Source organism: Malus sylvestris, chromosome 1, assembly GCF_916048215.2.
Source record: "Malus sylvestris chromosome 1, drMalSylv7.2, whole genome shotgun sequence".
NCBI classification, from domain to species: Eukaryota; Viridiplantae; Streptophyta; class Magnoliopsida; order Rosales; family Rosaceae; genus Malus; species Malus sylvestris.
The window spans coordinates 28,343,431-28,357,093 of record NC_062260.1 but is presented as its reverse complement, the minus strand read 5'-3'; the positions used below and the strand labels follow the sequence as shown (position 1 = coordinate 28,357,093).

The window sequence follows — 13,663 nt, the reverse complement described above, 5'->3', positions numbered from 1 at the left end:
TCATTCTTACACTTAATGGCTTATCATCGGAGTATAATACCATTCGATCCATCATTCGAGGACGGGAACATGTTATTTCTATTAAAGATTTGAGATCTCAATTGCTTGCTGAAGAAGCAATGATTGAGAGTGTTTCTGCCACTCCTTTTCTTACTGCAATGACTGCTGAAAATAGTAGTTCTCAGGCACGGTTCAATGGGAAATTTGGGCAAAATTCTTCTTCTATTAATCAAGGTGCTGAAGGCTCCTATGGTAATCAATATGGTTCTCAGTATAAACCATTCTACAACAAGGCTAAAGGGAAAGGGAAGTTCCAGTATGGTTCCAAATTTGGGAACACCAAGCCTTTTTATCCAAATTCGGCTCGTGGGATTCTTGGTAATTCACCAAATCAAGGTGCTTCTGGACATTCTTGTCAGATATGTGGCAAGTATGGTCATCTTGCTGATACATGTCGATTTCGGAATACTGATTGTGCAATAGTTGAAGGGTGTCAAATATGTGGCCGAAAGAACCACAGTGCCCAATTTTGTCATTTCAGGAATGCCAATACTAACTCTCCTTCTGGATCAATGACTGCTATGCATGTCAATGCATCTTCTCCTCCGATGGATTCCAATTTTTCTCAGCAAGTTTGGCTTACGGATTCGGGTGCGACAAACCACATGACTGCAGATTTGAAGAACTTGTCATTGGCAACCCCTTTTCCTTCCACTGAGATGATTCAAACTGCTAGTGGTGAAGGTTTGCAAGTCTCTCATAAGGGATCTTCAATATTGCAGACTCCATTTCATAATCTCAAGTTAAATTCAGTTTTATATGTGCCCAGAATCTCTCAAAATTTACTCTCTGTGCATAAAATCTGTCTTGACAATAACTGCTGGCTGATATTTGATGCTTGGTGTTTTTGGATTCAGGACAAAGCCACAGGGAGAATATTGTTCAAAGGTCTCTGCAATGATGGATTGTATCCTATTCCTTTCACATCCTCTGCTTCTCATACACCAAAAGCCTTCTCTGCTGCTGCTTATATTGGCAAACCAGTTACCTCTAGTCTATGGCACCATAGGTTAGGCCACCCTTCCAACAAAGTTGTGTCACTCATGCTTCAGAAATCCAATGTATCTAGTATTTCTGATTCCATACCTGTGATGTGTTCAAGTTGTATTCAGGGCAAAATTAGTAAGCTACCTTTTGATTCAGTCACATCCAAATCTGTCCAACCTTTTGATATTGTACACAGTGATGTATGGGGCCCTGCTCCATGTCTGTCTATAGAAGGTTTTAAGTACTATGTTACCTTCATAGATCAATGTACTCGATTTTGTTGGATTTTTCCCCTTGTCAATAAAGCTGATGTTTGTCATACATTTCTTACCTTCTATCAGTTTGTACTTACTCATTTCTCAGTGTCTATTAAAACACTTCAGAGTGATGGAGGGGGTAAGTATATAGGGCACCAGTTACAAACTTTTCTTGCTGCCAAAGGCATTAGTCACCATTTATCTTGTCCATACACACCAGAACAAAATGGGTTGGCCGAGAGAAAACATCGTCACATTATTGAAACTACAATTACCTTACTTCAAACATCTCACCTACCTGCACCATTTTGGTCTTGTGCCAGTCAAACATCAGTCTATCTTATTAATCGGATGCCATCTCAAACACTGAATCAGAAATCACCTTTTGAAATGTTATATGGTTCTGTCCCTGATGTCAGTCACCTTAAAGTCTTTGGTTGCTTTTGTTATCCCCTCTTACGACCTTTAACCACCACAAAGTTACAACCTAGAACAATTAAGTGCATTTTTCTGGGATATGCATCAAAGTACAAGGGCTATATTTGTTATGAAGCTAATAAAAAGAAAGTTTATATTTCCAGGCATGTTTTGTTTGATGAATCTGAATTTCCCTATTCCGGTTTTGCTTCCACACATGCACCATGTCTCCATACATCGCAAGTGTTCCAACCAAGTATCCAACCATCAGTCCCAAATCTTTATAATGTACTTGTCTCACCTCCTATTACACCATCACCATTGTCCAGTGCTTCTCCTATCCATCAATCCATCCATCAATCCATCAATGCAAGTGATCAATCTTTCTCTCCACATGTCCCTGTGGCTCCTGAGGTTCCAATTGAGAATTCTGTGGTTTCTGAGTTTCAACCTAAAAGTATTCAAGCAGTGTTATCTGTTCCTCCATTCAATTTGCATCCAATGCAAACTAGATCCAAGAATGGTATTTTCAAAAAGAAGGCATTTCTTACTACAGTTCAGGACAATGGGACTGTGGATCTCTCTCTTATTGAACCTGCCACTTACAAGTCGGCATTGAAGTGTAAGGTTTGGGTTGATGCCATGAAAGAAGAATTAGATGCCCTTCATTCTCAGTCTACATGGAGTTTAGTACCTCTCCCTGCACAGAAAAACCTTGTTGGTTGTAAATGGGTGTTTAAAATTAAAAGGAATGCTGATGGGTCTATAGGGAGATATAAGGCTCGATTGGTGGCTAAAGGATTCAATCAAGAGGAAGGCATTGATTATGGGGAAACCTTCAGTCCGGTTGTTAAGCCAACAACTGTGAGGCTTGTGTTGGCTATGGCAGCTCATTTTGCGTGGCCTTTGCGACAACTTGATGTTAAGAATGCATTTCTGCATGGAGTATTGCAGGAAGAAGTGTACATGTCCCAACCTTCAGGTTTTGGTGATCTTCATCATTCTGATTTTGTTTGCAAACTGCACAAGTCTTTATATGGTCTAAAACAGGCCCCTCGAGCCTGGAATGACAGGTTTACAAGCTTTCTCCCCTCACTTGGTTTTACAACAACTCCTGCAGATCCGTCCTTATTTGTGAAGCACTTTGGTTCTCATGTTGTGATATTGCTTCTTTATGTGGATGACATCATCCTCACTGGTAATGATCCAAGTTTGATCAATGATGTGATTGTTGCTTTGACAAAGGAGTTTGATATCAAAGATTTAGGTCCCCTGCATTTCTTTTTGGGCATTCAGGTTCTTTCCCAGGCAGATGGTTTGGTATTATCACAGGCTAAGTATGTTAAGGATCTCCTCATAAAGACTGAAATGCTTGATTCCAAGCCGTGTTCAACCCCTTGTCTGCCTTATAATCGTTTAGTTCTTGATGATGGGAAGCCTTATAACAATCCAGCGCTTTATCGCAGTGTGGTTGGTGCTTTGCAGTATCTGACTTTTACTCGGCCAGATATCGCCTTTGCCGTGCACCAAGTATGCCAGTTCATGCAATCTCCTATGGAATCCCATTTTAGTGCAGTCAAGAGGATACTAAGATATCTCAAAGGTACTGTCTCTTTGGGTATTCGGTATATTCGAGGAGGGTTGGAAGTTAATTCAGACACTGTCAGAGCATTTTCTGATGCTGATTGGGCCGGAGACCCTAATGATCGACGGTCTACTACTGGTTTTGTCGTGTTTTTGGGTTCTAATCCGATTTCGTGGTCCTCTAAGAAGCAACAAACAGTCTCCCGGTCATCAACTGAGGCCGAGTATCGTGCACTTGCTGCTACAGCAGCTGAACTGGATTGGATTAAGCAATTACTGACCTTTGTGCATCTTACTATTCCTACTTCACCAGTTTTGTATTGTGATAATATGTCAGCAATCGCATTAACATCAAATCCGGTTCTACATCAACGCACAAAACACATTGAGGTTGATATTCATTTTGTTCGCGAACGAGTTGCACAGAAGCAGTTGCTTGTTCAGTTTGTGTCTTCCAGTGAGCAATATGCAGACATACTGACCAAGGGATTATCTGCTCCTCTCTTTCAGATTCATTGTCGCAATCTCAGTTTGGATTCTACCTCTCCTGAGCTTGAGGGGGGATGTTAAGGATAATAATCCAATGGTAGAATATGAAGACACTTGTCAAAAGATTAGAAAGGTTGTTAGAGAGGTTGTTAGAGTTAGTTAGCAGTTTCATATAGTATATAGTCTTGATATTGTAAGATTGATGATATAGAAAATATGACATATGAAAGTATTAACTTCTCTCTCTAAATCTCTCTCTCTCTCTTTCTAAATCTCTCTCTCTTTCTCTCATACTGCATATTCTTCTGCTATTACAGTGTAGTTTACAGTCGGTAGGTGAAATTTGAGTGCTTGGCCCTAGTGGGGCCACAGTGCTTGCCGGTGACACATGTCACGTGATAAGCAGTGCTGACTCTTCTTGAAGCCTGCCACGTATACACACAAATTGGAGATAGTGGCAATTTGGGTAGCAGACAGAGACCCAATATATATTTCCACGTGTTACGTACCCACCCGTTTGTCTTCTTGGTTCAGGGCCCCCTCCTGAAGAATTTTGGAGAAAAATTATTTGAAAAGACAACGTGAGGGATCGGAGGGTCGACCATCATTCGTCAATTTTCAACTAAGAAAGTCAAGATTTCCATTAATTTAGCATGATTGGGTGGAGCATATGTTAATCATCCTAATCACTTTCAAAAGATCAAGTAGTTAGGTCCTAGTCCAACTCAACCTAGTAATAGAATACCGGCTTTGTTGTAGGGCTAGTTATTTCTATTTATTTGAAGATCTTACGGATACGATAATGATACATTTTTTGCGATGAATTTGACATGTAATTATAATTAAATTTATATTGTTTATTGTGATAATGTAGCTTTACTATAAGTGCATTAATTAGTTAGTAATAGCATTTTTGTAAATATCTTATCGTTTGTTAAAAACAAACCTAACTATCAGGTCGGAATTAATTCGGATAGATCGGAGCTTCAACAGTTTGCATTGAAACTTTGATAACAAATAGATAAATTAAATTTACAACCAAATATGTAAAACATATCCTGAGCATGTAGCATATAAATGTAGCCCGAAACTATTCAAATATTGATATATAGGGTGGTTGAACCATGCTAAGTGGTGGCTGTTTCCTGCAGCTGCAGCAGCACATGAAGGCTAGCTGAGTGAGTGGGGGGACCATGCATGATAGCTATCCAGCTGATGAAACGAAAGCAAATAAATCAAAATGTAGATTTGAAATACAAAGACAATGGGCTCCTCAGGTGTGTGTTGTCATTGTTCATTAATTTGATAGACACCAAAACTTAAAAAAAAAAAAAGCACTCAACACGGTGTGAGTGAGAGAACTCGCCACTCGCAAAACACAGCAAATATACCAGGCACATCAACATGCATATGTGCAACTTGCAACTGGTGTCTCTGACATTAGAGCCTCCTCTCTCAGCCATAAAGCCTGCTACTTTTCCCCTCTCCGTCCTTTGCCTCACCCCATTGCCCCTCCAAGTTTTAGGAGAATATCATTTTGTATATTAACTGAGACAACTTTTCAATCATCTTGTTTTTGTAATGTACAAAATTGTGAACGATTGTAAACTGTTTATCGCTATGAAATTAGATCGATAAGTTCTGTATGATGATCGGCAAACCAAAATCAGTTATCTACATGTGCGAGCAACTGATTCTAACATATTTCGGTTATTAATTGTTAATGGTGAAATATTAACCCGATCCTGGGATACCTTACAGTGAAGTAGTTATATGATATTTTAGCTGATGGGATGGGGTTTTAAAAATACTTCCACGGAGAACAGTACGACGAGTGCGTCCAGATTACAACAAACAGAAGCTATACATGTAAAACGTGGACTATGTTTCTGCCTTTTATCCTAATTATTTACTGGGTTATTCGTCCATCTGCCAAAGTGTGCAGGAAATCTTATTGCAGTTTTTATGTCCAAATGCATGATAAACAATCTTAATCTTCTGAATCCATTTCGAGTGTTTGGTTTTCCACTTTTGTTTCATCCCTTGGATTTTTTATTTGGTTTCTTGCTAGATTGCCATATATTCTCAACAGTCGTCCTAGCGAGTAGTGACATGCATAATACTCTGCATGGACTGCATGCCCACATTAAATATTTTTACCATGGACTGCATGCCCACATTAAATATTTTTACCTAATTCCATCTGTATATATAGAAAGAGCTCAGTTTTACTTTATTGTTTTGGCAACTACGTACCCATAATTATCAAAACTGTTAATGGCCGTTGCGAGCGTACAATTGGGAATTAAGTGAGTAGTGAAAAAAGTTGTTGAACAAAATCAATTTGTAACCTAAAAGTGTCAGTATTTGTTTTGGTGAAGGTTGCCAGCAGCCAGCAGTAAGAGATTATTACCATCGCAAAATCTTCACCAGCTTGCAGGATACCAGTTTGCCAGTTTGACCTGACCATAATTTGTAACCCTAGCTAACTTTGTTCAAACATTATATACAGTAATAAAGTAATTGATTTAAGAAACCAGATGCAGCAGCTCCTCACGTGAAAAAGAAATATCATGAAACAAGGACAGACACTAATTAATCAAAGTTTACACACTTAATCAGAAGGATAATGCTTTCAAATTTTCAAACCCCAACTGTGTGCAATCATTCTGTGATGATTGAGAATTTGAGGGAGTACAGTGCGTGGTTTGATTTAGTTTAACCCCTCCAACCCACCTTATATAATATGCCATTTTGGGAATAACGAGATTTTCTTGTGTACACCCCGTGACTTGCATCACCACCTCTGTGCATTATGAGCTATATTGGGAATACAATTAGTTTGTGATACTTTCTCCTATGCGGAATTGTCAAAGAACCTAATTAATCTAACCATTTAGCTTTAAGCTTGGTAGTTTTTTTGCAGTTAGTTGGATGAGTTTGATACCTAATAATGTGGTTAGAAGCTAGTTTCATTACGGTGACATATATATTATTCTATGCGTGTCACCCGTTACAAAATTATCTTTGTAAGATAATCTAATTTATTCATGTTGTATCATTGGAAAATATCATGTCGTGAGAATTTAACAGACTTACTAATGGTCCGGGTAATGGAAAGTTAGCTTAAGGTTAATGTACAAGTCTGGGTGTCTTACAAGTCATGATGTACCAATTTAAAAATAATCCATGAATTTGGGGTGTTATTAGTACTTGATGCAATAATTAACATCAACTTACGGAATGATATACCTGAACATTAGTATTATTATTTCACTTAAAGTATAATGATCTTTTTATTTTTTGTTAGTATATAATAAAATTGAGACATATCAATCATGTTATGTACCATATTTTAATGTGTGAAATGTTAATCTACTTGATCGTGTTTTTTATACATAAACAAAAAATTTCTCCAACTTATGGTTGGGGAAAATGTAAGATAACTAAACACCATATTTTACATGGTGTAAAGTAGAATCTCTTCAACCATATAACACGATCACCTTTAAAACTGTTCATCACGTCGTGTCTTGCATAGTATCATCATCTTCAATCGATATTATATGTCAAAATGCAGGGACTGGATTGTATGCCTTCTCCCTTCCCATCTCCTTCCTATCTACTCCTATTTTTATGGTCACGGTTAAGTCACGTCAACATTTTATATTCCATTACTTTTTGTCTTATTATTTCTATAAAAAATCAATATAAAATGTTAATGTGGCTTAATCGTAACCACATAAATAGAAGAGGATAGGGAAGGCAAACAATCCAGGTCCAAAATGCAGCGGCAAATAAAAGCCGTGCTTTTTCTTTAAATGTTGTGTGCTTTCACAGTCTATTATATTGAGTGTTTTTAACTAAATTGTGCAGCAAAATATTGAGAGAGGAGGGTACAATAAATAAGTAATCAACGACCTTACCAAAAAAACTGAACCCCGTCGTTCAAGGGCATAAATAGCTTTAATTTGATTAGCTATATATACTGTTACTGTTACAGCCTTATATTTTGTAGGAAATAGGAACAAAAATGTAGAAATTTGAGGTTATGCAGTAAAACCAATTGGCAATATGAGAAGTAGTCTACCTTCTTATAAGCCCATTTAAGGTCTCTCATTCCGTCAATGTGAAAATGTCTCTTCCTATTAATATGAGATTTATTCTCAACACAGGAGACACCACCTATAGCTCTAGATTTTGTCCAGAAATTGGTCCTCGAAGGATCCAAATGCGTTTATTGAGATCTTAAAGGTTCCAGGTGACAATTTAGCTCACTTTTCTGTAAAACTCTCCAGAGAGGAAGCTGAAAACTAACATTCATTTTTCCTTTTAAACTGCATGCAATATTTATATAGTTTTATAACTAGGAATTGTTATTAGCATTTCAAAAATCTCATTTAGCATTCTAAACTTTTTATAATTAGAAAGAAAAATACACTTATGAGGAGTACTGTAGAATAAAAATTTTAAAGTACTAATAACAGTTCTCTTACTAAACAGAGACCCAATTCATTCATTTTTGTTACCAACCGGCAACGGGCTAAAAAGGACCCCTCGATCTCCATTGCCTTTTCGACCTTTACAGCGATGTTACGCTTTCATCTTGTAATATCGATCATGGAGCTGGAGCCCTTGGAATAATGGTGGACTGGAGCAATGGTCAACTCAAATCGAATTATATATATGTATGTTGTGTTCACCTTTTTGTTAGGAAAAGGAAAGGTAGAAGTAAAATCTTTGCTTTCCTTCCATTCGAATCGAACTCTAAACTGATGTGACAGTAATTAACGATGCCAATCTGCAGTACAAATTAATTACCATGTGTAAAACGAAATTACAATTTGATTATTATATCTATTTTTCTTTTTTATTATCATATTTATTGTACATTATTACGTAAAAACGAAGTAGTGGATTGTTAGTAATATAAGGAGTAGTTTAATATATTTATAAACTTATGCAAGAATCATTATATTTGACGTGGAGTATGTGTTTGTTGGACTCTATACGTAAGGCAAACTGATTCTGATATCCTAAAGAAAGTTGAAGTTTCATCAATAAACCAATTAACAATTTGAAAAGTAGTCGGATTTACTTATAAGCTTATGCATAGTCTTTTTTTTAATCAATATATGATTCATTCCCAAACGTAATCATGTGGCTACTTACCCTTTGTTTTTCCATCGCCCTCTTGGAATCCACCAAAAACAGAAGCAAACCGACTGTTATTATCATACAATTTTAACCTTTTGAATCCCTATAATTTCTGCATCGTATTCCTGATAACTCGGCTCTGATCTATATCATTTTATTTGTCATTGCATTCCTCCTTTTTTTTTTTTTTTGTTTTTGAAAAATGTTACAAAGATTGTATTCTATCACTACTCTAATAGCAGCTCAGCTCTGGTTTGAATCTCTTCAGCTGTCACTAAATTCACAGTACAACGCCAACATTTATTTTTGGAAAACGTTACGAGGACTATATTTTCTGTCAGTTATGTGGTAACAATTATGGTTTTTTTTTTTTTTTTGAGAGAAGTACAATATTTATTGATATAAGATAAAACGTACAATTACGATTTGAATCCCTATTATTTGTCATTGCATTGACCGTAAACGCCAACGTTTATTTTTAGAAGATTACCGAGACTATTTTCTATCACTTCCCATCGACTGTAAAACGCCAACATTTTCTGGAAAACGTTAGTATTTTCTGTAAGTTCTCTAATAACAACTATAATTTGAGTCCTTTATCTGTCATTGCATTGACAATAAGACGTCAACAATTGTTTATGAAAAATGTTACAGAGACTATTTTGTCACTTCTCTAATTACAACCCAGCGTTGATTCGAATCCCATCATCTATCATTGGATTAGTATAAAATGCCATTGTTTTTTTGAAAAATGTTACGAAAACTATTTTTTTGTCATGTCTCGTAATAATTCATCTCTGGTTTGAATTTCTTTATTTATCATTGCTTTCGGTGTAACGCCAAAATTTTACGTAGACTATTTTCTGTCAATTCTCTAGTAGAAGTGCAATTCACATGTAACGCCGTAGCTCTAATTAAAGAGAGATGGAAAAATGGTACAAATTTGCCAACTTTTGAACCCAATCCAACCGGCCACAACCGCAAATCGCGGTACCACGGTCACTCTCCGAGTCAACTCGGTTGAGCAAAAAGAATGCCACGGTGGGTGAGCTCAGTAATTAATTAATTAATTAACACCGCAAAACTCAATTAATTAAAAACATTATATAAATTATCATTATTCGGCCAAAATTAATAAATAATAATTATACACTCCTGGGCTAAAATCCTCACCTCAACTAAACTCTTCGTCAACTTTTAAACGGAGACGTTCAAACGAATAATTAAAGTAATTACTAATTACCAATACTAACGCAGCAAAATAAATAAAGCCGATATTTCGTCCGAAACAAAAATCTGGCCGATATCTCGGCCAGCCAACGGTGGCAAAACTTTGTCAGCGGTGGCTCAGTTCTCTCAGAGGACCACCAGCGGGTCGGAACCAAACAAAATGTCTTGAAAGTAGTCATCCCCTTGGCACATAGACGACGCCGTATGCGACAGCGACGCGTCGAACGTGTCCCGGAACAACTCGCTGAAATCGTCCTTCACAGAGCAATCCGGAAGAGTATCGGCTGCTGCGGCGGAGTCGTCGTCGAAAAACAGAGGCGAGTCGAACAGCGGCGACTCCGAAGCTGAGAAACTGAATGCGTCGTCGAAGTACGGCAAGTCCAGCGGCAAATAGTTAGCGAAATCGGACAAATCGTCGGACAAAATGTTCGTACCGGTTTCGTCTTCATACTCATCGACTCGGTCGAACATCTGGAATCTTTGAGCCTCGTCAACTTCTTCAATGATGGGTTGGCTTCTGAAATGGAGGACGGAGGTCGGAGAGGCAAGATTGTGAGACTCGGACCCGGAATCGTAACCGGAAACCGACGTTGTTCCGTTAGTCTCCACCTCGACAGGCTCGTTAACCAGCGGCTCTGGCTTTTCCTCCTCTTTCGGCGGCGGAGCCACGAAATTAGTCAAAGCGTCGGGACCGCGGAGCTTAATAGCGGCATTATCGTACACCATGGCGGCTTCCTCCGCCGTGTCGAAGGTCCCCAGCCACAGGCGTTGACGTCTGGCAGGATCTCTAATCTCAGCCGCCCACTTCCCCCAAGGCCGTTGCCTTACGCCTCGGTACTTCTTGCCGCCGTTGGTCGGCGAAGCTGCGTTCTTCATTGGCCGCCGGTTGGCAGGAACCTCCGCAGCCGGCCGCTTCCGGGCGTTGTTCTTGATGACAAGGCTGTTCCTGAAGTCCTTCTCGATGTTGACTTCGTTAATATAGTGCTTCACTCTCTGCCGCCCGAAAAACTCCTCCCCTTCGTCGCTGGAGGAATCCGTGGCGTCGGGATCGGTCACCGATATTCGTACGATTCTCGGGATGACTGACGAGTTGAACTCGGCTGTCGACTTCTTTCGCGGTTTGGTCACTTTCCTTGTCCTGCTTCTGTGCTCCGTGTATTTGATTGGACACAAAATACACGACTCCGCATCCAAAGACTTCATTCTTTCTTCCGGGCTGCTCGGATTTTCTCTAAATTTGCATCGAATGCGAAAAAAATCAGATACCAAACAAAGAACAGAGCCAGATCAAAACACCCGGAGCAGAAAAAGGACCGTTCTTGTCAGAAGTAAAGAAAAAACAGCAAAAATGGTATGCAAATAAATCGACCCTTTCAAACTCTGAGAAATCGACCGCTTTGAGTGTAATTTTTCAGAAAATTATGATCGGAAACCAGAAAATTCTGAGAAATCAAGCAAAAGGGAGGGAGAGTTGGAGAAAGCTGGAACTCTGTACGTACGGAAAGCTCGAGCTTTTGAGAGAGAGAGAGAGTGGTGGAGAGAGAGTGAAAATCTTGAGTGAAGACGAAGCAAAAGAGTAAGCGTGGAAAACCAAAACACTGAAACCGCAGTTATATAGGATCCACCAGCCGAAATTGGGAAAGCCTCCCGAAATTATTTATTAATTCATTAATTTACCTCCCTAATTTTTTTTATATTCTAAAATATTCCACTTTTTAATTATTTATTTTTAAATAAAGAAAAATATCGGGGTAATTTCGCTTCCGGTGACGGCCGTGGGAGGATACAATACAGGAGAGATACCAAATACGGTCCGCGACATCCCGAGACCGCATCGAGATTCTCACACGTAAACACCGTGGGCCCCGCGAAAGTTCGGCCCCAATGAGCGCACACCGCACGGTGCTGACTCGGCAAAATATCATTTCGTTTCGTTTGTTTTTATCTCGAACCCCGTGCGGCCTGTCACGTGAGGCCCAAGATACCCGGCCCTGCTCCGTTTCCCGGTCAAACAGTTTGACCGCTCAAAAGGGCCAACTGGTTAATTTACTCTCTCACTCTTTTCTGCAAGTGGGTAAATAAGGTGAGAAGACGAGGGTGGAATCGACATTTGGGAAATGCCAGTGGGTAAATTTTTAAATTTTATTTAACCTGCGTATTTTAAAAAAAAAAGAAAATTACTTTTTTAACAGCTGGAGTAACGTGGCGGGCAACTTTGAATTCGCCGCCATAAATAATTAGTGTTTATTAGTACGTCTCTGAGTGTTTTTCTGCTCTATTTTTTCGGTTTTACCGAGATATGCTCACCTTCCAAATCTCATCGCTTCAGTTTCGTCCGCGGTAATTTCTTGGCAACCAAGTCTTTTGGAAAATAAATATATAAAAAAAATCTACCAAAAATAAATGATTTCTTGGGAGCCAAGTTTGAGGTTTCACCGTACACGTCATTGACGACGAAGTCCACTTGTGATTTACTTGGCAATTATTAATTCTGATTTATTGGGATTAAATCATTTTCCATATTGTAGATTTCTTTGCATTCAAGAAAAAAAATGCAGTTGTATAATTATAGCAATAATCCAGCCTACTAACTTTTTTTTAAAGGCAACGAGCTGTTGGCTTTGTCATGCCAATTTATATTTTTGAAATCAGATAGATTTACAGATGTATTTTAGCCTCTTCTAGTCACTATCATATGATTCACCAGGGTTAAAAATCAAACCAGAAACATGTCGTGTGATTGACGCCAACACTAATCTCAAGTGTCAATTTTATGAATCATCTTTGCAATCACACAATTAATTAGTAGACTTGAATTATCACATAAAACCAAAAAGAAAAGAAATAAAGGGGGATCAATTGGTGGCTTCACCACAGATCCACCATTTTAGGGGACGAGAATACTCACAAAAGCATTTTAGCCTCCCTTGGCCACCATGGTACGTGCCATGTGGAATACAGGTCTAAAATTTATCTACAACCATTGTGTCACCCGTGGTGATTGGTATATATTTATTATTGATTAGTATTGTTTGGGTTTTTTTGTGTGCCCCATTTTTTCAACCAAAAAAAAAAGTCAAAATTTATTTGACATTTTAAGCCAAAATCCAAATTTGTTTGATCATATTTAATTATAGTACAACATTTGCTAATAAATTAATAATTACTCAAAATCACACTCAAGTTCCCAAAGTTTTGGAGGACAACATAGGAATCTGAAAACGGGGGATTAAGATTTGCTTGATCATATCGAATTTGTTTGGATTTTGAAACTTAAGTAAAGGAAATAGTTGACCCGACCCTTCAAACTAGAGTTTAGGATTTAGGGTTTAGGGTTTATTGTCAAATGTCAAACGGTTTGTTCATTGACCCGGCCTGATTTGCTTAATTGTATTTTTGTAATTGCAGATTGCCCATCGTTTATAGGGATAATTAGATACAAGTCCAAAAACGGAGTGCATTATTAGGTTTAATTCGAGATA

The 13,663-nt window shown here is 38.3% G+C and overlaps 1 protein-coding gene across 1 annotated transcript; it reads right to left on the bottom strand.

Moving 5' to 3' along the window:
• Window positions 1-10,040: 10,040 nt before the first annotated feature.
• On the bottom strand, window positions 10,041-11,779 carry LOC126617358 (ethylene-responsive transcription factor CRF4-like). Its single transcript, XM_050285412.1, has one exon. It carries the CDS (start codon window positions 11,382-11,384, stop codon window positions 10,308-10,310), a length of 1,077 nt encoding a protein of 358 aa, XP_050141369.1. The 5' UTR covers window positions 11,385-11,779; the 3' UTR covers window positions 10,041-10,307.
• Window positions 11,780-13,663: the final 1,884 nt, after the last annotated feature.

Excerpts from the sequence above, each read along its gene's own strand:
- LOC126617358 (XM_050285412.1), bottom strand. The coding sequence starts at position 11,384 with ATGAAGTCTTTGGATGCGGAGTCGTGTATTTTGTGTCCAATCAAATAC.